At 40.9% G+C, this 26,128-nt stretch overlaps 1 protein-coding gene across 3 annotated transcripts in view; it reads right to left on the bottom strand.

The window, feature by feature from the left end:
• Window positions 1–639: 639 nt before the first annotated feature.
• adcy9b (adenylate cyclase 9b) overlaps window positions 640–26,128 on the bottom strand; it is a 41,990-nt gene continuing 16,501 nt past the window's right edge. The window contains exons 2-11 of one of the 3 annotated variants that reach the window (XR_014772402.1): window positions 14,150–14,313; window positions 11,795–11,905; window positions 11,194–11,450; window positions 10,605–10,707; window positions 9,382–9,590; window positions 8,124–8,283; window positions 7,702–7,844; window positions 7,497–7,520; window positions 4,148–5,743; window positions 640–3,282 (exon numbers count right to left, since the gene is read on the bottom strand). Coding sequence is in view for 2 of the 3 variants with exons in the window: in XM_084743661.1 (XP_084599787.1) it covers window positions 4,384–5,743; window positions 7,497–7,520; window positions 7,702–7,844; window positions 8,124–8,283; window positions 9,382–9,590; window positions 10,605–10,707; window positions 11,194–11,450; window positions 11,795–11,905; window positions 14,150–14,313 (2,531 nt within the window). In the remaining variant the exon portion in view is untranslated. Of the gene's footprint in view, window positions 5,744–7,496; window positions 7,521–7,701; window positions 7,845–8,123; window positions 8,284–9,381; window positions 9,591–10,604; window positions 10,708–11,193; window positions 11,451–11,794; window positions 11,906–14,149; window positions 14,314–26,128 lie in introns of all 3 variants that reach the window. The other 2 variants (XM_084743661.1, XM_084743662.1) reach the window with 2 other exon arrangements.

Here is a 26,128-nt window from a genome sequence, read left to right as displayed (position 1 = left end):
AGAATCATTTTGAAAGCTTGGCTTTTTATATTATTATATATAATATTTATATTTCGTATTGCCACTTTTTCTTAAGTAAAGATTTGAATACCTCTTTGTTAACTTTATATTGCTTATAGTGTCTCATAAAAGTCCCCAAACCAAACTAATACATTATATTTGAACAATTTTTCTATTTAAATTAGTACACACCAGCATTAGAAGAAATATTAAGATTTGTTATTACAGTAAAAGTGTAAAAATACTCCATTGTTTAGCAGTTAAAGGCTTACTTAAGTGAGGGTAAAAAACTAATTAGAAGAGAATGTCGGCCTATTTAAATTACTGAAAGTGAAAATACTCATTATGCAGAATAACTGTCCCTTTTATTTTGTATATATCGTTAGAGTTAAATACCTGATTCAATAACATTTACGCAGTATTTAGTGCTGTGACTGGTATGAGGTTGAGCTAATTTATATAATTTGTTTTCTCTGTAACAATGTTTATAAACTGGTCTAACTTTTTGCAGATTAGTATTTTCCATACAAACCAAACATTGTAAGACAATGGAGTGATATATTACAAAACATATACAATACAAAACAGAATGAAACAAAAATACGGAATTAAAGTAATAAGTTGTTGGCGACTTAAGACGAGTAATTGAGAACATGTATTTAGTTACAATCCACCATTGGTACAGAACCAGATGTAGAAGACAGGCTACAAATTCAACCGGACAACTTTTCCCAGCAACTGACTTTATTCAATTTTAACCTTCACTTGCATACCTATTAGCGTGCTATATACAAAAAACATTTCCAAAGAAAGCAACAATTCATGAAAACTTGGTTGTAGCAGACTACTGAATTACTGCCTACCTGCAGACATCTAGTGTCTGATTAAATTTCAAAAAAAAAAAAGAAAAAGGAAATCTGTATTGATAGAAGCCTTGGTGTCCTTGCATGTCATACCTTTTGAGATGATGAAGTTGACTAAAATATCCCGGTCACATTCCTGCTAAGATTAGAGCATCCCTTTGAAAACACGCACAACCGCACAGTTTTACAAACACTCATACATTTTTTTTTTTTTTGCACATGCAGGCAAATTTAACACACAAGTATTATTCCAACATTGTTCAAATTACCCAGTTCCTCTGACTATTTAATAGTATAGTACATGCGCTTATATAAATAATAGAAAATGCTCAGATACTATACAATATAAAGGCTTACTGTACATAAAAAGTGAGTGCCTTGTGCAAATGTGTTTAAACTGTGAATATATAAATGAACATGCACAACACAACTTGCAAATCAAGGAGGAGATAAGATATAACGTACAAAGATGGCAATGACACTCTTTGGCATCAAAATTTTCTCAGTGTGCCATTCTGCTGGTTCAGAATGTCACTTACATCTCAATAAATCAAACCAAATCGACATGTAAGCTCATGTTTGCAGTTAAAAAAAAACTAGTGTGAGTTGACACCTCTATCTCATTGTTCCTGTTTGTCCCACATATTGTATAATAATAATCCAGAAAAAATGTTCTTTAAGAAAAACATTATTACCAGCAACACTTTATTCAAAGGAGCTTATCAGAATTATTGTTGTAAGAAATATAGCTTTTACCTGACACTCAAGGATCATGACCTCTATTAAGTACTTAACCTCGGATAATAACAACAACAACTATTCTAAGCATTCCTTAATTGTAGGATAATAAAGACAAATTATGGGCTGGTACAAGGGTTGTGTGCTCATAAGCTCAAACCGATTATGTCAAACTCTTATTATTGCATTTAAAACAACCCAACTCCATCTGAGCAACAAACACAGCACACAATGGAAAGCCAAACCAAAAGGAATTCAAAAGCTGTAATAAGGCCAATTAATGATGAATGTGTTTGGTATGTTTACATTTAGTTGTATATTGAGAAAAGGCACTGCACAAATTTGATGAACTTAGAAAACTTTGTCAAAATGAAGTGCATTTTATTCGCAAAAGTAAACATTCTCCTACTTACACATACCATCATCTTTTGAGAAACGTTCGATCTCTTAAAGGTCCTGTGTGTAAGATTTACGGTTATTTATTTGTGTATAGTCACCTGAAATTAAGAATCATTGTGTTTTCGTTTCACTGGAATGAGCCTTTTACATATACAGAGGGCGCAGGTCCGCCATGTTGAACCACCATGTTTTTTACAGCAGTCCAGAGTGGATCAACGCACCACTGGCTCTTGATATGGCCTTTTGCATTTTGCACAAGTTTTGCAGCCACTGTAGGTTCTTCTACATGCTTGGAAAGGGAGAAGGAGACCAGGTGTTTGCAAACTCATTGCTAGATACCACTTAATACTACACACTGGTCATATCATGAATTAAAGCAATTTAGAGCAGACAGTGAAAACAACAAACTCAAGTTCAGAGTTAAAAGGCACAAGCTACCTTAGTTTCACACATTTAAATAAAAGCACATATACTATTTAACTATTAGGGTTATGTTAGATGTGGCAGTTGAAATAAATTATTTGATGATAAAAGAAGGCAAAGTGGTTCTTTGCTTTTCTGCAATATTTGTCTTGTTTGCTTTATTACATAAAGGTACTGATTATGAAATGTTAATGTAAAAATACGAGGTTAATGTGTTGTTAAGGATATTTAAAACATCAAAAATAAGACACTGAAGTGGATTTCATGGTAAAACTTGTTTTTGCCTCTGAGCACACAATCCTTTCTGCTAAGAAACAGTGACACAGAGAAAATGTAACAGCAAGAGAAATTTACAGTTTAATCAGTTTGATTTCCTCAATAATCTGACGTAATAGTATGAAATCAATGAAGGCAAAAAGAAAGAGTATAAACACCCATAGTGATTAATATGAAATACATTTGGTGCACTGCCTTTGCATTTACAGTGCAACTACATTGAGTTTCATGCCATTGAAAGTATGAAGCAGCTAATGCGTCCAGCTGTTTTCATCCAGTAATGTCTTTCAAATCATAGAGCTCAGAGAAGGGAGCTTCATGTGAACAGTTCAAGTTTTGTGTAACAATAAATACAGTAAAACACATTTAGTTTTGATTTGTGACATTCCACTTTGATTATCCATGTCTTAAAAGCACTATCAGCTAACACACAGTGTAATCCACAGCAAACCTAGGCAGTTGTTTTCTCTAATCAATCTACAGTCACAGCTAAAGACGCTCTACAGGTACAGCAGTGCCTCGTAGGATCCACTGAAATACTCACCAACACTAATCACAGCTTGAATTCCCATAAGCCAGGATCCTGAGGAGGACACAAACACTAGTAACAGTTAGCCTCATCTACGTCGCTGCTGTTGCAAGCATACATGATTAAGTGTAGCCGAGACCATCATGCCTCAGTCCTGAGGCAATACAAAGATCTTAACCAAGGCCAGAGAAAAGGCTGCCACATCGGCAACCGAGATTTGTTTTTTTCAACTGCGTTCCTGAACTGTTTCTCATCCTGCAATTTTACCAAGTCGGTCCTCATCAGCACCTCTCCTCATTAAACTCTGCATGTTATTCAAACACACACTCACACACACACACACTGTATGCACACAAATACACTCACACAACATGCAGCATGGCCTCGTCTGCCCTGAGCCTGTACTGATTAGTCTCTGCTGGCCCTTCCATGAAGAGTTTTCTGGTTTTCATGAAGAACATGGAAACAGGCTCTGCTGCATTCTAGTGCACATTTTACTAATACATATCTTGGACTAACATCTTATTTCCCCTCACTTGAGACACAATGTGATTCTGCTCACGGTGTAGTACTTTCCATTCAGTATGTAAGGTCAGCTTGCTGAGCTCTTCTTAGATAAAAGGCAAAATATCATAGCAAAACATAGTTTACAAAGTAAAGTCGTAACAAAAGCAAAGCATCCAAAAAAGTTTGCTTAATATTTACAGTTTTCCCTTTATGTTAGTCTTCCCTTACTCAAAAAGGCTTAGTCTACACATTATTCTATTCTAAAGGCACTTAAAAGACATATGAAAAAAATAAGTAAGATTAAAGGTGTATAGATAATCAAGTAAGTTAATGGGAGACAATGGGATCTGTAGCAGGCAAGAGAAGATTCAGTCAGCCATCACTTCCTCCCATTTCCTCCGTGTGTTCCTACCTGACACTCACTTTGTGGTCCACCCAGCACCCTCCACTGATAATATCAGCCAGTCAGATTTCAACTGAAAACAACCTGCTCTCTGGCTGATGCAGACAAGAGGCCTGTGGGTCTTTCTCCCTGATTCTACCTGGGGGAGGACCAAATGTACAGCGATTTTATAAATGCCAAACCAGCAGGAACAAGAGCTTAAAGGGTAGAGGACTTATGATAAAAGCGCCATTGTGATAAATTTCTTATAGTCTGGTTAACTCTCCAACATTGCTGTCATAATCACGCTCGCATTTGTCCTTCTTGGGGTCTTTCTGGAACATTGTTGTAGAAGTTTGGGGAGTATTTTGCTGGGCCGAGGATGAGATGATTTGTTTGTTATTTGCAGAAGTAGGGGGTCCTTCTCGATTAGTAACAGCTATAGATGTCATGCCACTGTGAGATGTGGATCGCCTGGCACGAGAGGTCTCTGTAGAGGGACGTCTTTCGCGGTTGTCCGCCTCTTTCTCATGGCTGAGCCCTGTGGCAGTGGAGGAGCCAGCGCTGGCACTGGCTACCATAGTAGTGGTACTGCTTGCATTTATGCTGGTTGTGGGCACCATGCTGGCGATTTCATCAGTGGGCGAACGCCCAATGCTGCCATCTACCTGTGCCCGGATCTCTGGTGAGACTGAGAGTTGGTACTGAGGCACAGGGCCACTGTCACTGCTCTTCGGGTAAAGGAAGGTCTTCATCTGACCTTTCCCTTTGACGTTAACTGTGCCACGATAATCAAACTCATAATCCATGCCACTGAGCACACAGTAGCTCTCCTCACTGACCTGGACACGACACTCCACACCTGTAGTATCCATGCGGCTGGCGATGTTGACAGTGTCGCCCCAGATATCATAGAGAAGTTTTGTAGTGCCAATAACCCCTGCCGTTAGAGGCCCATGATTGAATCCAATGCGCAGCTTGAAGCCAAAGCCCAACATGTTCTTGTTGAAGTCATCCACCACACGCATCATTTCCAGGGCAAATTCAAAAAGAGCTCGGAGGTGGGCATGAGGGTGCGCCGCATCTGCACACTGCTGTGCATTAAGTCCTGCCGCTGCCATGTACGTGGCACCGATGGTTTTGATCTTTTCGATATTTGAGAAGGCAGGCTTCCGCAACAGCTCGTCAAAGTCTCCAATGAGCTCATTGAGCACACGATAGCACTCCTTACCTCCCTCGTAGCTTTCCTCATAAAACTCACTGAAGTTAACAATACTGGCAAATATGACACCCACATTGTCGTGGTTCTTGGAGTAGCTCTGGGTGACCTTCAGCTGCTCGGCCACATGGATGGGGATGATATTGCGAAGCAGCCAGTCGGCCTGGTCCCTCATGTTCTGGATCTTGATTCGGTGTTGATCAGCCTCCACGTTGCCATGATAGTGCAGGCGGTGACTAACCTCAAACTCACGGTTAAGGAACCAGACCAGGAGGAGGAGCAGGAAAAAGGCCACGCAGGCCTCAGGGCCCAGCAGGTCCTGTGGGTGTGGCTGCGGGTCTGGGTCTGCTGGGCTGTCAGACATGATGATGGAGCTGTTGCTGCTGTTATTGTTCTGGCCGTCCGACCTTGAGGAGAGAGAGGGGAAGAAATGCAGGAAAATAGAGGGGTAGAAAGGAAAGAAATATGTTACATCCCAAAATAAAGCTTCTATAGCTTTAAGTAACCACCACAACTACTTTTAAGTTGCTTGTACCTGACCAGAATTTCAACTGTACATCAGGCAACAGACACAAGCGATGACCAGCAACTGACTACCAAAAAGAAACTGATTGGTTGATGAGCAGGTAGTGGTAGAAGTGTTCAGATCCTTTACTTCAGTAAAAATACTAATACCACACTGTGAAAGTACACTCTTAAAAATAAAGGTGATCACTAGAACCATAAAGCGTTCTTCAGGTTGTCCCCTTAGGAGAACCCTTTTATGTTCCTGTCAAAAACCTTTTTATAAAAGTTCCACGTGGAATCCTTTTAGAGAGTTCTACCTTAAACCAACATAACGGGTTATACCTAGAACCATCCAGAAAGGTTTCCACCAGGAATTTCATATGAAAGATTCTATAGAGAACCCTTCTACAGTTTAATGGTTCTAACTAGAACCCTCTGTGGACGTTATATGCAGAACCTTTCCACAGTTTTATGTAGAACACACTGAAGAGGTTCTACAAAGAACATTCTTATATTTCAAGGGTTTTATATAGAACCCACCTAGGGGTTTAGTCTTTCACAAAGCCTTTCTTCAGGGGCAAATGGTTCTAGTTAGAACCTCAGCCCTTCAGGAAGAACCCTTTTGATACCTTTATTTCCTAGCGTGAACATAATTAAATCCTTTTGCTCATGGAGGGTTGTACTGATGGTGTCTGAAATGCCCCTGAAACATAAATGCCCCTCTTAGAATCATGTAGACAGGAGTATCTTCAACACACTGAGGGGGTTCTACAAAGAGCATTTTTATGGCATTAAAAAAAAAAAAAAAAAACTTTGAAGAACTTTTGATGAGTTTGAACAACCCTTGAAGAACACTTTTTTGTGCAGAGGGTTCTTTGGATAAAAAGGGCTCTTAATGGAACATTTACTCTTACAAATAACCCCTAACAAAACAAAAAAGTTTTTTTTTTACTTCAAAAAACATCCTCTACTAGAGGTAGAAAGCGGGATTCAAAACTTTGCTTAAGTAAAAGTATGCAAGTATTATCATCTAAATGTACTTAATAGTATCAAATGTGAAATTAGTCTTTGTGGAGTAAACTGCTGTCTGTCAGTGTTTTTTGGACTATTACTCATGATGATTAATTTCACTGCTGCAGTAATGAGTACATTGAATTTTACTGCTGTAGATTTTAAAGGTTGTGCTCGTTTTAACTACTTTACATACTGACGGTAGTTTGATCTACAGCAACGCATCGTATCCTAGAGGATTATCATATGTGTGTAGTGTTGCTGTCCTGTGAGAACCACAAACCTCTAAAAAGTCACAGTTTAGAGGGTTTCTAAATAGTTAAGAAGTAGGAAAATATTCACAACCTAAATAGAAACACTTTTATGACAGTTCATCAGAAAAATTCAAGTCATCCTTTATGAAGATACATGGTCTTTACACAAATGTAGTTCAGTAACAAGTGTAATATTTGCCTCTAAGATGTAGCGGAGTTGCTTAAATAAAACTTGCAAAAAATAGAAAAACCTGTGTGAAGTACAAGTACCTCAAATTTGTACTAAGTACAGTACTTGATTAAATATATTTAGTTACTTTCCACCACTGTTAGCAGGTACAAACTAGGATACTGACAATGCTAATAATATCATAATCAGTATACTTACCAGAAAAATAGATTCTTAGCAACACTGGAAGAGATAAAATACAAGTAACACTAATTAATGCATCAAGTACATTTATAACTCAAGCACTATACAACATATATCATGTTGCATTAACTGAATAAACTATTAAATCTCATCACATTTTTCAAGTCTTAAGAAAATACATTATGTTATTTCCTTTCGTAGTCTCTTCAGTGTGTCATACCTGCAGGGGGAGCTGAAGAGCAAGGCAAGCAGTGCTAATCCCACCAAAGTTGCTAGAGCTGAGCGCATCCAGTAGCTGAGTTGGCAGAAGTTACAGTACTGAATGATGGCTATGATGACAGCACAGCAGATGAACATGGTGTACTGGAGAAAATATGGGGCAGAAAGTCATTAGTCAAAATATATTACACAGACTGAAAGCTTTATTAACATACTGCATAGCTAAAAGACAGATGCTGAATATAATTAAGTCAGAAAAGTCAAGTTTATGAGCATGGTGGTCTTACAGATGAGTTTCTGTACAATTTGAAAGGGAGAGATTAAAATCTGCTATGAAGACAACGTACAAATAACAAAACTTGTTTTCAGCACCGTTGTGATCTGCTTCTACACACAGAAAACACAGGAAACTTAAAAATCTACCTGGATAGAGAGATGCATGTCACAGGTGACATGGGAGAAAACGGCCACAATGGGCAGGGACACCAGGATGGCTCCTATACAGTGACGTGCTACCCAGCCTGAAACCGCTCTCATCAACAACCGAGTGCAGTTCAGCACACTGTCCAGGTAGAAAGCCATGCTGGAGAGGAAAAACAGAGAGCTGTGGTTGATATACAGATTGTTATGATGTATTAGTGTCAGTAATTATTAAGTATGTATCTTGTATGTATGTATTAAGCAAAAAATGTTTTATATTTTAGATTCCTGAAAAGCAAAACACCCCCAAACAATGTTTTTTGTATTTTTAACCCAACATTTAACAACGTTATTGCAAGTGCAGTGGAAAGTGTGCAGAAGCCTTTTTTGCTGGTTTTTTTTGTGTGTGCAAAAGTTTTTGCTCCTTGATATTTTAGATTCTGCAAAGTGTGCCATGTGCCAGGTTTTGTTTGGATGACAGCTTTGCACACTGTTGGTATAATCTGAACCATGTTTACAAAAATATAGAAAAAACATTTAATGAGAAGTGTGTCCAGACTTTTGACTGGTACTGATTATGGAGCAAAGGGCCACAGGCAGAAATCAAGCATACCAAGCAACAAGAAAGCAGAAAGAACAAGCCTGTCGTCAATAATACCATGTGATTATCATGTTAAATAATAGTCTTAACATAATTTCCTTATACATAAAAAAAATCCAGTTACAGTTGTCTGATGACTTCAAGAAGGTTAAGATATTCCAGTTAGCCCACATGCCTAATTCATTTCCTCTATCCTCTGTATCTCAGGTCTCACTCAAATTACTTGGGGGACACTGGTCAGGTTGTTCTCACCTAGAGGGTAGGAGAAAGGTTAGGGAAAAAAATACCTCCAGTTTTTTTTTTCAGTTTAACAAGGTAAACAGGTATATGATCATTTATTTCTTGACCCTTTCTGAGTTAATTTTAGTTTATCTATTGGAATTTGTTTTATTCACATTATGTTAAGTCTCTCCGACTTATTTCTTCACTCTTGACATATCTGACTAGCAGTATTTCCTACTCACAGCTACTAAGAAACGCACTGTTCCTTTGAATAAATTATGGATTTCTCTGGGTATGACCATTATTGGAAATATTTAGGATGATGTAAGTACAAAACTCATTAAGCTACACAACATCTGTCTGGTGTTTTTACATTTTAATACAGAAAATGTTACATATTATAGCTTTAAGATCCCTGCTCTATATTCAGTATCTCACCGTATAGCAAACAGCAGAGCCAAAACCTCCAACAGGGCAGCTATGGCTGTCAGAACGAGTGCCGGTGTGGACAGACTCTGCTGGGTGACAAGCGGTCGAAGGAAACAGGCCAGTGAGAGAGCCAGAAACACTGAACAGCACAGCAGCATGTCCAGGAAAGAACTGAATGTTGGACTGGCAAAAGTCTGCACCACTGCTTGGGTTTCCACCTGAAAGGGAACAAGAGAGAGACAGAGAGAGAGAGAGAGAGAGAGAGAGAGAGAGAGAGGGAAAAACAGACAAAAGCATAGCAAAAATAATTTATTACAAATATATATAAGAATATTAATAAACATACAAGTAAGTAGCAATTAAGAATAATGGAGGGAGGTTCAAGACATTAATGAAAATTAATCAGTGAAAATATTGTTTTAATTACAAACTCCAGTTCCAAATAGGCTGGGGCACTGTCTAAAATGTCAATAAAAACAGAATTTACATTGTAAATATACACTTATTCTGAATTTGATGCCTGCAATTACCACTGTGTGTTGTTTTGCTTTTATTTCCATTTCTAATAGCGTCCCACCTTACTAATACTTACATTACCAATTTTGATGAGTCAGACATTTCTTATTCAGCAAACAATAATAATAATAATAATAATAATGATCAATCATTTAATGACTTAAGTCAGACTCTACTGAAATCTATCTCAGTTATTGTGACTCAGACTCTAAAACTTGACAATGTAGCAACAGTTGCAGCCTTGATGAGTGAAACTGCACTTCTGAGGTTACACCAGCAGAGGACATCACAGCCTAATGCAAAACTACTTTTAAGGTCCTGCAGTGATTTCTCTTTGCCGCAGTCTTGACCGGTCTGGTCAAAACGCAGTGCAAACAGGCTTCCCAGACAAGACACAGACATGCAGAGATTCTACAAAGAGGTAGAAAGACACAGGCAGAGACATGTGTAGATTTCACACTCAGAGACAGAGACAGCACAGACGCGATGAATACACTGGTTTCCTCTGACAGTTGTAAAACTCTGGACTAATGTCAGACCACAGACAGACCAAAGACAACTACGATAAGCTCCTATCATACGTGGATAAAGTCAGAAATTAACGGACGCACACAAGCATGCACATTCATTAAACAGCCTGATATACAGGCACCATTATGTTATGCACAAACCCAGCTCCACCACACATCCACACACACACACACACAAACACACACCTCCTCCTGGTAGCTTATCCGGTAGGCAGACTCCAGGCTCTTCTCCAGGAAGGTGAGGCTCAGCTTGTTTATGGGAGGTTTGTAGAAATAGTCTTTCATAAGGCTGTCACAGGCACAGAGGAAAGTCTGTATAAATTATGTGTGGTTGGTATTTTATATGTTACAATCAACTAGCTTAAACCTAGCAATTACCCATTATGTTTAAATATATGTTACAGATTTGTTTAATGTCTTTATCCATAGGTCATTCCGACCCAGTCCTATTGATTACTTTTTAGAAGGTTCAGATTTGGAAGAAGAAAAAAAAATTGTCAAAGGGCCAGACATGTACATTTCCTATGCCTGCTGTGTAGAGTTAGAAATTAATGTGTGTAAAACAGTGCACCTTTGAATATTTTCTCCACTTAATTAGTTTTCACAATTGGAAAAGAAAACATGTAGAAAAGTACAGGCCAAAACAATGCAGCGTTGTGATCATTTCTTAGAACACAATGTTCCATTTAATGTCTTTTTTCATTTGGTTTGATTCTTCCCAAATCCTGCTGCTTGAACAGCCCATGGGCCAGCGATTGAATCGGCCTTTGCTAACCTGTCCTCTTTGATGACATCCACAAAGTGAGCATCGCTCCTCTCCCTGAAGTTCTTGGAGCGCAGAGGGATGAGCGCAGAGTGGTCCATGCCCATGGTCCCTCCACTCCACGTCTTCTTCTCCTTCTCCTGCAGCATCTCACACAGTGACGTCTGGCTGTTGTTCAGAGTTTCCAGCTGAGGACTGAGCAGGCCGTTCAGAGCCTTGGGGCTGCGCCCTGCAGGAGCCGCTTGGGAACACTTCAGATTTGAAGATTCCTAAGGTGAAGACAGGGAAGAGAGAGGACCTGAATTTACCAGAAGAAAGGCATGATAATGAATATTTGCTTTAGAAACAAGCAATATCAAACAAATATAAAGACAAAGTGTGTGCATGTGTCTGTGACACACTTTATCTGGGACACATGGAGTTCTATTTCTTTGAACTACTTTTGAGTCCTTCTTTTTGGTGCCAGGCCTGAGTAAATGTAACTAGATTTTGTTTATGATGACCCAACATTTGACGGAAAGACAATAACATAAAATATACTCAAAGTAATACATTTATCATCTTAGATAAATCATTAAAAGTCCAATCTGTGTGCTTCAGGTAACAGGCAAACCTTGCTGCTCTTGGTCTTGTGGTCATCATGGCAACCATTGTGCACCGCTCCTTCCTCCAGAACCTGTTCCTCCCCCGGTATCCGGACCACACTGCAGGATAGACAGGGAGACTGCAGGGAGGTAGGCGTTGGAGGGGGGCAGTATGGAGGGAGATGTAACATATGGAGGCAGGAAAGAAGAAAGAGAATTGATAAATGGAGAGACAGGGATCAAGGAAAGCATATGAGCAGAGAATGCTAACATGAGCGGCAGCAGCAGAAACACAAAGGGAGATGAGAGTAAACAAGAGGTGTAGAGGTCTACACTGGCTCAAGGTCTTTATTTTCATCGCTCTTATTCTCTTCAACGAGAATGGAAAGTGTGAATGAATGTCACTGACATGAGCAAATACTGTGTACACACTTAGAAATAAAGATGCTAATTAGAACCATAAGGGGTTCTTCAGCTTGTCCCCACAGAAAAGCCTGGTTGGTTGGTTCCTGATCAAACCTCAAAGGCTCCATTTAGAATCCATTCAGAAAAAAAACAACAACATAAGGGCTTATATCTAGAACCATTGGTGAAAGGTTCCACATAGAATCTCCATATAAGAGGTTCTATCGAGAACCCATCTGTGGCGTAGTGCTTCAACACAGAACCCTCTCTGGAGGATCTATCCAGAACCTTTCCACCTTCTAAGAGTACCAACAAGAGCCCAACAAGGAGGTTCTATCAATAACTTTTTATATTCCAAGGGTTTTATCTAGAACACACTGTGGGTTCCACTGAGAACATTTTTATATTCCAAGGGATTTATCTAGAAGCCATCCAGGGGTTCTAATGAAAACCCATATTATGGCACAAAAAACCCTTGACAAATCTGTAATGGAAGTGTTCTTCAAGGATTTCAGCAATCCTCAAAGAGACTTCTAAAAAGGATTCTTTGGATGAAAAGGGGTTCTTAATGGAACTCTTAGTCTCACAAAGAACCCTTGACAAGGTTCTGCATAGTTCAGGGTAGAACCTCAGTCCTTCTGGAACCCTTATTTCTAAACGTGTATTGAGAAGCCTACATAATGTAAACACACCTACGTGCTACATTAAATCAGACACGTCTTAAAGCCTTTTTGAAGATCTCTGAACATGATCCTTCAGTGGGAGACATATCTGTATTTGTGTGAGAGCCCCACTGAAGATGAAGCTCTAAATGGAGGAGTCATCAGTCGAAGGGCTTCCTGTCTCCCTGCTTCAGTTAGCTCATTACCATACCCAGGACCCCCACTGATTCTCTTGCCTCCGATCATCCCCATCCCACTCTTTTTTTCCCCCTCCAAGTACCCCTCCCCCCTCTGACTAGCTTGGCAGAAAGCTGAAAGATCTGTGCGGGGATCACGGGGTGCACATGTGTACAGAGAAAAGAGGATTAATTGGGGTGAATGCGAGGCACAGTGGTGCAGGGTTTTGAGGGTAATTATAAGGGAATAATGTGTTTGGTGAGTCCATGACCTGGTGGCACAATTTGGAAGCAAATGAGAAAGCTCCCTTGGAGGCAGAGCTAAGGAGGACACGGATGGACATGTTCGGGGTTGATGAGCAGAACATGATGACGGGTCAGTTATTAAGAAGACTGCCTGCTAGGGAGGACAGTGCTAGTCACTGCTGAGTGAATAAGATGCCACTGCTTTGTTCTGAAATTCGGAACGTAGGATTTAAAAGAGCAATATGTGGAAACTGCACATGCAAAAACGAGTGCAGCAGTCCAAATAGCAAGTTGGAGCCATAGACTGTGTAATAAATACATTGAAATGCTATTTAGTACACAATCTGTGGTATAGTATACCGTCTTTTTGTCACTCCTACGAAGTGTGTGTGTGTGTCTTGTGCAAACTTTAGCTCAAAATGCAGCTGAGCTCTGAACTACTTTCCAAAAACAATGTTAGAGCCAAGTTTGTAACAAATGGGAGTGCATGCATGCAGGTGTACTGAAAGTGAAGATGGAAATCAACAAAGACACTCTAGTCATGCAGGGTGCCCCGGGTTAAACATAATGATGATTACATGATGGAACACATGGGAAAATTCAAATGCATAATAATCACATGGGTTTTACCTTTTCACTTCTTTCATTTAAGACAAAAGTAATCTCTTAGCACGCAAAAAATATTTATTAAAGCTTCTAATACACCCACATGAACAAAAGTACACAGAGAGCGAAAAGATGAACATCAAAGCGGCTGTAGCAGAACATGCAGCTCAGAGTTCCTCCTCAGGCAATACAGATGAGCAATGAAAAATGATCCCAGAAATACAGTTACTTCCTCCACAACATCGCTGATGTTTCATATAATTATCTCAGGGAGGTTGTGCGCGCTCACCTTGGCACTGTCTGTGCGGGTTGATGGAGCTCCATCAGGTGTGTGCTCCCTGGAAACAGGGCACTGAGGATCTGTGTGCTCATGTCCAGCCAACCCCACCTGAGAGCAGCTGCAGTGAGAGTGAGGCTCTGCCTTCCTACCAGAAATAAGGTAGGTCTTCAGGCCTGGAGAGACAGAGAAGGATGTCAGATGAGTTCTTAGTCACAGATGAAACTGGAGCAGGCCTGAGCTGGGTTCAGTCAGCCCCGTGTGGATGGTTGTTTTAGGATTCAGCAGAGGCTCAGTACCCAGTAGAATAAAATCCCTCAGTGAATTATATTAGCAGATTCTGGCATGAAACTAGAATCAGTAGTGAAGTAGTGAATATCAATATCTCCTAGTTGAGGAAGCCAAGGTCATACACATGAGTCACTCTTGTCTCCATAAACATTTTCATAAACATGATGTGTGATGCATTAATGCAGGATTTTATATGTTTTTCTCTTATCTAAAATCCATCAGATGAGCCAGAGAGATGTGAGGGGTGCAAAAGAGACTAACACCACAACATGGACGGCCAACACTTCTCTCAGAGTCCACAGATCTATTTTGTCCACTGTCACTGTCTTTTGCACCCTCCCCGTCACACTTATTTCTCTGCCTTCATAGCCTGAGGAAGGATTTCTGTATCCAGCACAGAAACCCTCCATATTCTCTATTTTCTCTGTATTGAAATGAGTACTTTTCATGTAGTACTACATGTACTTTACTAAGTAACCTTATGTAGTTCTTCAGTATTATGCAATTATGGAACATTTACACTTCATACTCAACCTTAAAGTAAACTGACAGAAACTTGTTCTGGGGATTGTGTTATGTTGTGAGATTTGCTAAGTGTTGTAATGTGTGTGCACTGCACATGGTAGCATGTCATTCTTTATTTTAAAACACATTTTAAAAATGGATTCTTACTGATATCCCCGATTTTTACTAAATCTATCTGATAACCTTATCTTCTGTAACTGTAATGAAATACAGTTACATTTTTGGTATCCTAATTACATAATCCCATTACATGTAAACTGTCACTCCCCAGGTCTGTGTATCCTCCAGATGCACGTCTGTGTGAAGCTGACGCATGTCCTTGTGACCATGAAACAGTAACAGTTTCAGACAAAACTGTCCAGGGTCAAACATTTGAACACCTGCGTTCTCCCACTTTTATCATGTTATCATTTTTGTCACTCCTACAAGGTGTGTGTGTGTGCGGGTTTGTGTGTGTCTTGTGCAACCTAAAATGCAGCTCTCTGAACTACCTTCTAAAAACAATGACAAAACGTGGCACATTCCTATGTTTGAGCCAACTTTGCAACAAATTGTTTGAAATAAATATAGGGGGGGGTTTCACTCACTTTACAACATACATGCATATTTCAAACTCCCAGTCAAATTTCTTCTTTCTTTTCCACAGTTTTAGATCACTGAGTCACTAGGATGCTCCCACAGAGCATTGCAGACATATGGCCCACTTCCTGTTTGGGGTTTTGTTGCCAAGTTTGTGGCTCAGATAGATACATAAACAGTGAGATAGACAGGCAGTCAAAACACCTTAAGTGCTTGGCACCCGAAAACACTGCTGCTCCGTAGAGTGTTTGCACCCACGTCACTACAGAATGGACCGCATGCTGACTATTCAATTCGAACACATGTTGGGATGTCTAAACCACGGAAAAGTTCAGGAAAATGTGGAGGCTGCTAAAATGTACAGAGAAGAGAAGAGAAGGGCTTGGTCAACAGGAAAGGGCAGAAATTTAGAGAAAGGTTATTAGTTGGTATAGATCTTTTGTCTTGGACTGACGACACAATAATTTTGACTTCTTTTCCCACCTCAACATATAAAACAACCTTGATTTTTAAGAAAGCCTAAACACAGCTGAAAAATACCACTTTACATCAAAATTAAGACATATATTCAGACTTTGTAAAAATGGGTAAACCCAATAAAATAGGTAATTGACCCTTTTCCCATTGCCAGTAGACAGTGTGTGCTAAGACTCAGCTCATGTGTGAGCAGAATAGCATATTTCCAGGTATCTGTTTTATTTTACCATTTCATCATTCACATTCAGCTGTGTAGGCGTCGAGTTAAGTTACTGCTAATGAAAACGTGACATTTCCTAATTTTGTTGCTTCGTAATAAAAAAATTTTATACAACAAAATAATGTGGAATTTCTGTTATGATGAATGCATGGGAAGCAAAATGTTTATACATCGCTCAGCTGCTCAACTAAATACCAGTGCTTCATCACTAAATACACACCTTTAAGTGGGTGCGAACACTGATTTAAACTGAGTAAAACGGGACTCATGTATGAAAAAGGAGCAAAAGAGGCAACAAACCTCCATTGCCTCCAAAAAGGGGTGAAAATAGCATATTCACCTGGGTGTCATGTTTACATGACTGCCAATCATTGCAGGATCATTTAACCCAGGAGTAAATACCGATTGTACCCTTTCTCACTGAAGAAAAAATCCAGATGTTAGCAAGCGTTAGTGTTTGACCAGTGTAAAACTGGCTAAAGGGGTTGGGTGCCGTTCATATGGAATATTCATATGAACTCTGAACACAATAAATATAACCCTATTTAAAGTAGCAAATAACAAGGAACAGTTGTGAGTTTGGGTGCGTTGATTATGTTCAGTACCTCCAATATGGCCGACATCCAGATTGATGACGTGCTGTGAAAACACTCTGTAGAGACCAAGGGAAGCAAATGTTCGTGATTTAACTCCTCTTCATATTTTCCCTCTCTGTCTGCCAGCGCTGTGTTGTGACAAGCCACAGTAACAGGTATCTGTGTGTGTGTATGTGTGTATGTCAACAGCATAGGTAAGTACCTGTGACCGTGTGCTTAGCCACATAATTCAACTGTCAGTGAAGCCACAACCTTGGGCTCTGAGCATTGTCTGCCCTAAGTACTTCAGACAGGCCTGCCACCGCCTCGCCTCTGCTGAACCACCCTGGGGCTGCGCTCTCTCTCACACACACACACTCACTCAAAGACCACACATTCAACACAAGGGTACACAGTCTCATCTGCAGCAACACAGACAAACGCACACACACAACTTAAGGGACAAATACCGAGATAAGCAGCTCAAGAAGCGGACAAAAAAAAGAATAAGAATACATGCACACAAAAAGACTGATGTAAACACAAGTGCAATTATGAGACGCTTACAAAAAACACCCCCTCCAACCACCTACACACCCAGTCAAACAAATATTCACATAGCGAGCGAGCGGAGGTGTAGATGGACGGCTAGGCTGTAGCTGGGTCGATAGCCAGGTGGATGAGGATCCAGGGTTGGGAAATGAGGGCGGTAAACAGCAGTAACAAAGAACTAATTCCCCGCACCAGTGATGCAGAATGGCACAGCGGCAAGAAGAGGCAGCAGGAAACTGAGGGAAGCTTTTGACTGCCTCCAAGAAGACAGATCCAGAGACATAGACACACATATGACGCACACACACTGCGTTGACTGATTTCATTAGTTTGTTAATCAAATCCTTCCCTGCCTCCCACCATGGCATACAGTGACTTCTGCTTCTGCTCACAGGCCAACAGGGTTACTTTTCTCCCTCCCTCTCAGTTTCTCCTCTCCTCTTCTGTCTTTCCCTCAATTACTCTAAAGACAAATGGACTCCCCATGACACACAGTGCTTTCTCAACCTGCATAAGCACCACAGGTAAAGATAGCTTTCAGTTACATATTTAAGGCAGCAAACAAATGTCAAACAATGTCTCATTTTCCAGATGGCTGTGGTTAGAGACATGGGTTGCATTTTATTTATTTGTTGATGTCAGCGAGCGCTTGGGTGCAGAGCAAATATAGATCATCAAGCTGCATTTTTTTGTTGACGCTACGGTAAGGAAAAGGGGAAGGGTTAAATAAAACTGTAAACTGGCAAATGGCACTTTTTTCCATTGTTTACATGGCACAGGAATTGTGGGGAGGCATGATACAGAAGTGACGAAACAAAGACATGATTGGTCAATTGATCACCACTGGAATCCAGAAAAAAAAAGTCTTACATCTGACATGCAGCGACACGTTTCTGACTTCATGTCACTGGCTTCAATTGAAACATATTACAAGAGAACTATACTTTAAACTAGAGTGAGTTCACATATCTCCTACTTCCCCATTTGAAAATAATATGTGTAACAGATCTACCAAGTAAATGCCAAAATTACATGGGTAGAGGAATATTTTGTTTATGGGTGACTGCACAGACTCACTGTAATGGCTGTAGGCAGATAATGTGATTTGATCAGCAGCCTAACAGTGGTAAATAATGCACTTTATTTTACAGTACAGTTCTGTTGTAATGTGTACCTAATTACTCTCTATGAAAGTCTAATAAGGGTCTAAAACTGTCTAATAAAGAACATATTATGTCTTCATTTCGTCTAATTGTACAGCTTGTTTCCTCTTATTTGTGTGCTGTAAAATATCGTGTGACTGAGATTTGTTTAAGTGTGACTTGCTCTCGTCTGTTCGCTCAGATTTCTACAAGACAGATTGGGAGCATCTGAGTCAAAGAGACAAGTCATGTCCGTTTCAGGCTGAAACACACAAAACTACTTAAGTCTGTGAGTCACACTGTATTATTCATTATTTAGAGTCACGATTAATGCAAATTCTATATCTGCTATAAAAGCAGTGGTGCCTGCTGAGTAATAATAAGACGTGGACCAAGCCAAATCCACCAAAACAGAAATCACTGGACCATTCAGCCTCTATTCCCCAACTCTGTAACAGCTTATTAAAGATAATGAAGCCTTTCAAGCCAGATAATATGTGCACCAACACATTAGTAGAGAGAAAGTGGGAAAGGCGGAGAGAGCAGAGAAGATTTGATGGTGAATGAAAGAATAATGACCCAATATTTAAAAAACACACTTATAAAAGACAATTCAAAAACAAGATACCAGGCGTGAATACAAAACTGGATAGGAGGTGAACACAACAGGAAAAAAGTGGGTCAAAACTCAAAAATAAAACTCTCTTCAAAAAGCTGATAGCTAAGGTAGGTGACAGGAGATCAGCTGTGGCCTGCCCTCTCCATCACTTCAAGTTAGGCTTTGACTTATATCAAAATAGATGTGTTGCTGGTTGGATTTCAGACATTTCACTGCAGACTAAAGAAGAGAAATGTGGGTCATCCTTTAAGACAGGAATCCATGGCCACCTTCCCTCACAGGTCAGTGAGGACATGCGTTGGACTGATCGCATGTTGCGGTCGGACAGCTTGTTTCAGGGAATCACTTCACATGGCAGAGTCCTGACAGCCAGAGAGGAGCAAGATAAATCGACTGCAGAGGCTTGTAGTGGTGCACAGTATGTTATCTGTGTGTTTGTATCAGGGGTTACATGGGTTCAAGTGTCTGCATTTGTTTGCACGCCAGTTCTTGGCTATTCTAGGATGTTCTCCCGTCTTTTACAACCAAACCTTTTGGCAGCCGAAACAGCAATGTTGTCAGGCAGTAAATTGTGGCTCTGATAAACTGGCCCTACGAGCAGCTGGCTCCACTGTCCTCTTCAGTGGGGTCCAACACCAACAGAATACAGCTGTGCTCTAAAGACCTCATTGCAGGGGGAAAGGTCAAGAAACTTCATGCTGTGTATTCCAGTTGATATGTCTTGTTTCTTTTCCAGCTGTGCGTGTTTGAGTATCCATCTGTCTGAATGATCTGTGATAGAGTTACATGCATGCATTGGCCTTTCTTCATCTACTGTGACCCTGGGCTAATTGAAGAGCATCATTAGTGGAAGCTTCTGAGCGTTATGGGACTTGAAGTGTCCTGTCCTGTGCTATCAGCTGACAGGGAACAGTAGATAACCTTTCCCCATGAGAGCTCAGTCACATTATCTCCCTCTCCAGGCCCCTTTGTTCAGGACAGAGGAGAGTGACATGAGAAAAGCACTTTGCAAACAAATAACACCATCGCCTCTTCTCCTCCCTTCCTCTCACCTCCTCATAGCACATCCTAGCTCTTCTGGGACAATGGCCGCCCCTGAACTCCTCTTAGTATCATGCTAAGAGGGGCAGAGTTTGGGTGGGCCAAACAAACACAAAAAGGGTGGATACAAGTGGTTGTGTCGGACACCGCCAATATAACCCTCAAATGGCCCTGAGCAAGAGGAATTAATTACATACACACTTAGAAATAAGGGCTCTGAAATGGTTCTTCCTGAAAGGCTGAGGTTCTCCACAACCATATGCTTCTGAAGAACCCATTTCTGGAGAAAAAAATGTCAAGGCTTCTTTGTTAGACTAATGGTTCCATTGAGAGCTCTTTCTGGAAGAAAGTTCTTCAAGGATTGTTGAAATCTCTGAATAACACATGGGTTTGCAGAGGCTTCTTTGTAGAATAATATAAAAAGGTTCCCAATAGAACCCCTTAAGTCACTTCTAGATAGAAACCCTTGGAACAAAGAAGGTTCTCAAACTCCCTTGGCGGGTTCTAGATAAAACCCTTGAAATATAAAAAAGTTAGCACCCTTACAAGGTAGAAAGAATCTGGAAAGAACACCCTGAGAGGGTTCTAGTTGGGACAATCACACCATAGAAGGGTTCTCTGTAGAAAGTCTGATAGGGTGATCTGGGTGAAACCAACACTTTATGTTGGGTTCTCAGTAGAACTCTCTGAAAGGGTTCCAAGTGGAACCTTTATAAAAAGCTTTACCAGGAACCAAAAAGGCTTCTTCACCGAGGAACCCTTTATGGTGCTGGTTAGCACCTTTATTTCTCAGAGTGTAGCTGGAATGCAAATGATCAGGTACGAAAAGCCTGTTTGCTACGCAGCCTTTAACTGTCCTATATACAACAAAGCAAAAAGAGGAATTACAGGATGGAGGGACAAATTGGTGTTCAAAAAAAAAAAAGAAAATCAAATTTTACCCATGGGATATGCAACAGAAGAAGAGAAAAATAGATAAATTATGTTTAAAAAAATATTTGGACGCCACAGGTATAATAGCAATAAATCTGAAACTTTTTTTATCTCCAAGCAACAGATTTCCTTTCAAATTCCGTTTAAACTCAAGTGGGAATAAGCAGCAAATTTTGCTATCCCACAGAGGGTTACTAAAAGCAGCAGAACAAAAAGGGCAACGGAGAGGGAAGGAGAGTTGGCAGATATGCTTGGATCAGCACACACACATACACACACACACACACACACACACACACACACACACACACACACACACACACACACACACATTTTCCAATAATGACAGGTTTGCCTTCCAGGGCCAGGTATCGGAGCAGGAGGGCAGTGGAGCAGGTGGTGCAGAGAAACCAGCACTGCTGGGCTGGGCAGCTCTCCATGCCAGCATGCCAGTTGGCACTGCCAGCCAGCGGCCCCCTCCTTCTCCCTCCACTGCGTCCCCGTCCTGGGATACACTGTACATCCTGTCCCTGTCGGGGGGAAGAGGGCAGGAGGAGCAGGAGGAAACCTGTCCAGTATGACAAGCTGTTGAGAAGGACTTCATTACTGCGGCACGGTTCATTGAGGAGAGATATGAGGTAGAGATTAGAATAACTACACTCTTAGAAATAAAAGTGCTAACTAAAACCACTAAGGGTTGTCCCTACAGGAGAACCCTTTTAGTTTCCTGGTAGAACCTGCATAGGCTCCACTTGGAACCCATTCAGTGGGTTCTACCAAGAACTCAACATAAAGGGCTGTACCTAGAATCATCTGTGAACGGTTTCAGCTAGAACCCCCTGCGAGAGGTTCTACAGAGAACCCTTCTTTGTTGTGATGGTTCCTAACAAGAACCCACCCAGGGGGTTCTACCAAGCACCTCTTAACATACCAAGGGCTTTGTCTAGAACAGAGTCAGGGGTTTCAATGAGAACCTTTCTATATTCCAAGTGTTAGATAGAACCCATCGGGACCCTTTTTAGATTGCAAGGGTTTTATCTAGAACACACCCAGGGGTTCTACCAAGAACCCTTTTGTATTCCAAAGGTTTATCTAGAACCCATCCAGGGTGTTCTACTGTGAATCTTTTTTCTATTCCAAGGGTTTTATCTAGAAACCACACATGGTGTTAGTTATCAACAACCTTTTTGTGTAGTCTAATTGTTTTATCTCAGACAAACTTAGGTGTTCTACTGGGAACCTTTTTATATTCCGAGGGATTTAACTAGAGCACACTCAGGGGGTTCTACTGAGAACCCTTTTATGGTACAAAGAACCCTTGATGATTCCCACCCAGTCCTCTGAGTGAAAAGGCTTTTTAATGCAACCATCTTACAAAGAGCCCTTGACATTTTCATTTCTTCAGAAGCAAATGGTTCTGGCAGACCCTCAGCCCTTCAGGAAGAACCTTTTTGGAACCCTTATTTCTAAGACTGGCTACAGGAAGAAGTGAAGGATAGATTGAGTCGCGGAGTGAGTTGGTTTGTGTGGTGGTGGACTGACGTTTGCGTGTGCTGCCTGTGAGTGAACCCATTCAGTCAGAAAACATGAAAGACACATATGCATTTTTCATAAGGAATCACTGAGGGACTCACACTGCATGTCATTTCTGACAGTAGAGGAGAGGCAGGGAGTTTGTGGGTGTCTCCTGAGCTGAGGACGGGTGGGAGTGGGGGAGCGCGAGCGGTGACCTTCCTTTTTATACAAATGAACGCTTCTCCCGAGCCCATTTCACTTCGGAGGCACTCAAGGGTTTGTAAGAAGGTGAGCAGAATTATTCTCGTTGTCAAATTAGGGCCAGCTGTCTCCTCTGTCAGAGAATGTCAAGCAGAGGTGATACAACAGTCTTTGTCAATAACAGACTGTCTACTGAATAATATAGAGGAAAAGGGTGTTTCGCACTTGGCTCCATTTCGTACATAGATAAACAAGATGATTGCAAAATGCTGCATTATGTTTACATGTGCACTGGGCGAGTATCCAACAGCACAATTTATCAATGTTTTATTAAAGTAAGCCTCTGATGGATTTAAAGCGGGTTAGAACTGGAAGATATAATGATAGCATAAAACTTGAAGTGTTCTGATATGCTGTTTCTACTAAGATTACAATTCCTTGAATTATGTACACATCAGACTCAGTTAAGTGCAGCTAAACAAATACAGTTTTTCACAAACACTCAGCGACTCCAGATAACCCACAGTGACTTCTGGGTACGAGTTATATAAGCCTGAGTTTGTAAAAAGAAACAGCATACCACCTGGGCTTTCTCAGCACATTAGCCGTCCAGGTTTGGGATAAAAACACGGCTCTGAACTGCGAATTACGTCAGAGTACTTCTCTGCTTACACACAAGCACAGTGTCCCAGCACAACAAGCCACACTGAGGTCTCTCTTCCTGTTGCAATCAACGGAATATGTCAATATCCTTCCCTTCTTTCTGTAAACAGGGGTGGCATGAAAACAAAAGTTCCATATTTGGCTGGTGTTATTTCTTTTTCCTGGCTTCAATCTGGCCCCATCACGGCTCACTCAAAACAACAATAAAAACACTTGACATCTCTCCAGAGTCTTTAACTCTCGCTTGGCCGTCTGTCTCGTATATACTCTGTGCTCGCTCTGTATTCTGTGCCTCCATCCTTGACAGTCTCGGGCTGCCATGGTCTGCTGGCAGAACAACAGACACAGCTGACATCCCTCCAAAATCTTGAACACCCCCACCACCCACCCACCCTTTGCTCAGTGGCCTGTATTTTCCCCCTGTTTTGTCAATCACTGTAACTCACTGTCTGTCTGTGTCCGAGCTGACATCCGTCTGCCTCACCACCACGCAGGCTTTAAGGGCTCCTTCTCTACCAAGAATTGCCGTGGCTGACATCATCCCAAAAAACTCAGACTCACTTTCCATCTCATCCTTTTTTACACCATCTTCCCCTCCTCTGTCAAATGCTTCACCCATGCCCGCTCCTCTGAATGCTAATGCCCCACACCCTCTTTTCATCTTCCTCGGCTTGTAACGGTGACCATATGGCTCCTTCTGCAATTCAGCAACATCTGTCGAGTTCACTTGTCTCCTGCTCAATACGTTTCAGAGATTTTCTTGAATCAGTTGTGATTTTCTATTCAGTGGTGAACTGAGTCGCATTGTGCTGTTTTAAAATAGAAATGATATCACCCTCATTCAATTTTTCACACGTTTCAATAAAAGATGTAAGAAACAGAACGAACGCCTTTGGAGCTGAAGCACAGATAGAAATCCTGAGACAGGACTCGACAAACTCCAGGAGAAGAAGTGCCGTACCTGTCATGTGAAAATCTCCACAACATACACGTTTTATGAGGCACGCAAAAGTGCCATGTTTTAGCTTTGTGACAATGCATTTTTAAGAAAACACAGTGAGCTCTTAAATTTTTTGTTTAGCAAAAGAAACAGGCAAGCTTGAGGAGTAATGAATTCATTACCATGGCTTCTAGTGAAAAAACTGCATCACTGGATGAAAATGTCACAGTTATTTTGTTTTGAAAATCAGGAAAAGGGGAACAACATCACAGTCCATGACAGTACCTTTACAGAAATCCAGTTAGCTTGCTAACCTGTCAATACTGCTACTGAAAAAATATGTTGGGACTGTAGGTGGTCAGGTTCCTACCCTGGATGTGTTAAAAAAAAACATTTGAGTGTGACTAGCATAATTAAACAAAGACCATTTAAATGTGCATAATTAGGTGCATAATGAGGGAATGAACAGCTGGACAAACAATTAATAAACCTAATGAAAATAAACCATATTAGGCAAAGGTAATAGGTGATCCAAAAGTAATGGAGAGTAATCAGGTACTTTAATATTGTGATACATGGATTAGGTTACTGATTACATATTTTAACAGGTAATGAGTAGCAGCATCAGAGCACATTCCTAACCCTGGTTGGTTCAGCTCTTAAGCTTTTTCAGACTGCCTGCCTTCATCTCCAGAAAGAGCAAATTACCATAAAAATAATGACGCCGTTTTTAGTTAATTTCTGGTCAGGAGTTCAAACAAAACAAACAGGCATCCTTTCTGCGATATTTGAGGCTCTAACCAAAATTCGATTTCATCACATGCTGAATTATCTCAAGCTGACACACTATTGACCCACAGCTATGAGCAGCGCTCCCCGTATTGATTAAACAGTGACTGAGTTTGTGGCTCGGGGTAAATGATGAAAGCAAACAGCCACAACAGACAAACATCTCCCTCCTTCTCATACGCCTCTCCTCCCTCTGCTTTAATACCACAGACTTTGCTTACTCAACACTTTGAGTAATGGCATCTTCACGGGGTGTTGATGATGAAAATGTGCTAGATCTTCCGCTGAGCACAGCGCCACTCCCTGAGGACTCTTGATCCAAAGCAGGCCAGTGATACAGCGGGAGTAAATAAGGTCGCTAACTATAAGCTCAGCATCCACTACAGAAACCCCTGAATCATGTTCTGCCTGACACCAGCTGTAGGTATGCTGATGGTTGTTTGCACCGGTGACCTGCATCTGTTTAAAACAGCGTAATTGACAGGTTCATTAAATCTCACGGTCAAGCGGGGCCGGAAACAATTTGATATGCAGCCTGTTAAGATAAGCATTGCTGTAATGTTTGTTGATGAAGGTGTCATTTCAAAAACAGCGGAGGCAGCACTCCTACTCAACAGTCACAGAATGAGACAGCAGCAAGATGGAGGGTAGAAAAACAGGAAAAAAAAAAAAAACAGAAAGGAGAAGTGACACAAAGGGAGACAGACTGAAAGTGATAAAAGGATGGGGAATGACCTCTGCTGGGAATATAACAGGTACTTAGCACACACACACACACACACACATGCACACACACGCACATAAATACATGCAGTAAGTCAGCAGTGGCCTTTAGAAGTGACAGCATGGGGGATTCCTGGGGCTATAAAGTATGTGGATGGAGGAGCAGCTGACAGCTGGAAGGGACACAGGAGGGATGTCCCACACCA

This window comes from Lutjanus erythropterus, chromosome 19 (genome assembly GCF_056507025.1).
Source record: "Lutjanus erythropterus isolate fLutEry1 chromosome 19, fLutEry1.hap2, whole genome shotgun sequence".
NCBI lineage: Eukaryota > Metazoa > Chordata > Actinopteri > Lutjaniformes > Lutjanidae > Lutjanus > Lutjanus erythropterus.
Note: the sequence above shows the minus strand (reverse complement) of the source record. Positions and strands in the feature narration are given on the sequence as shown.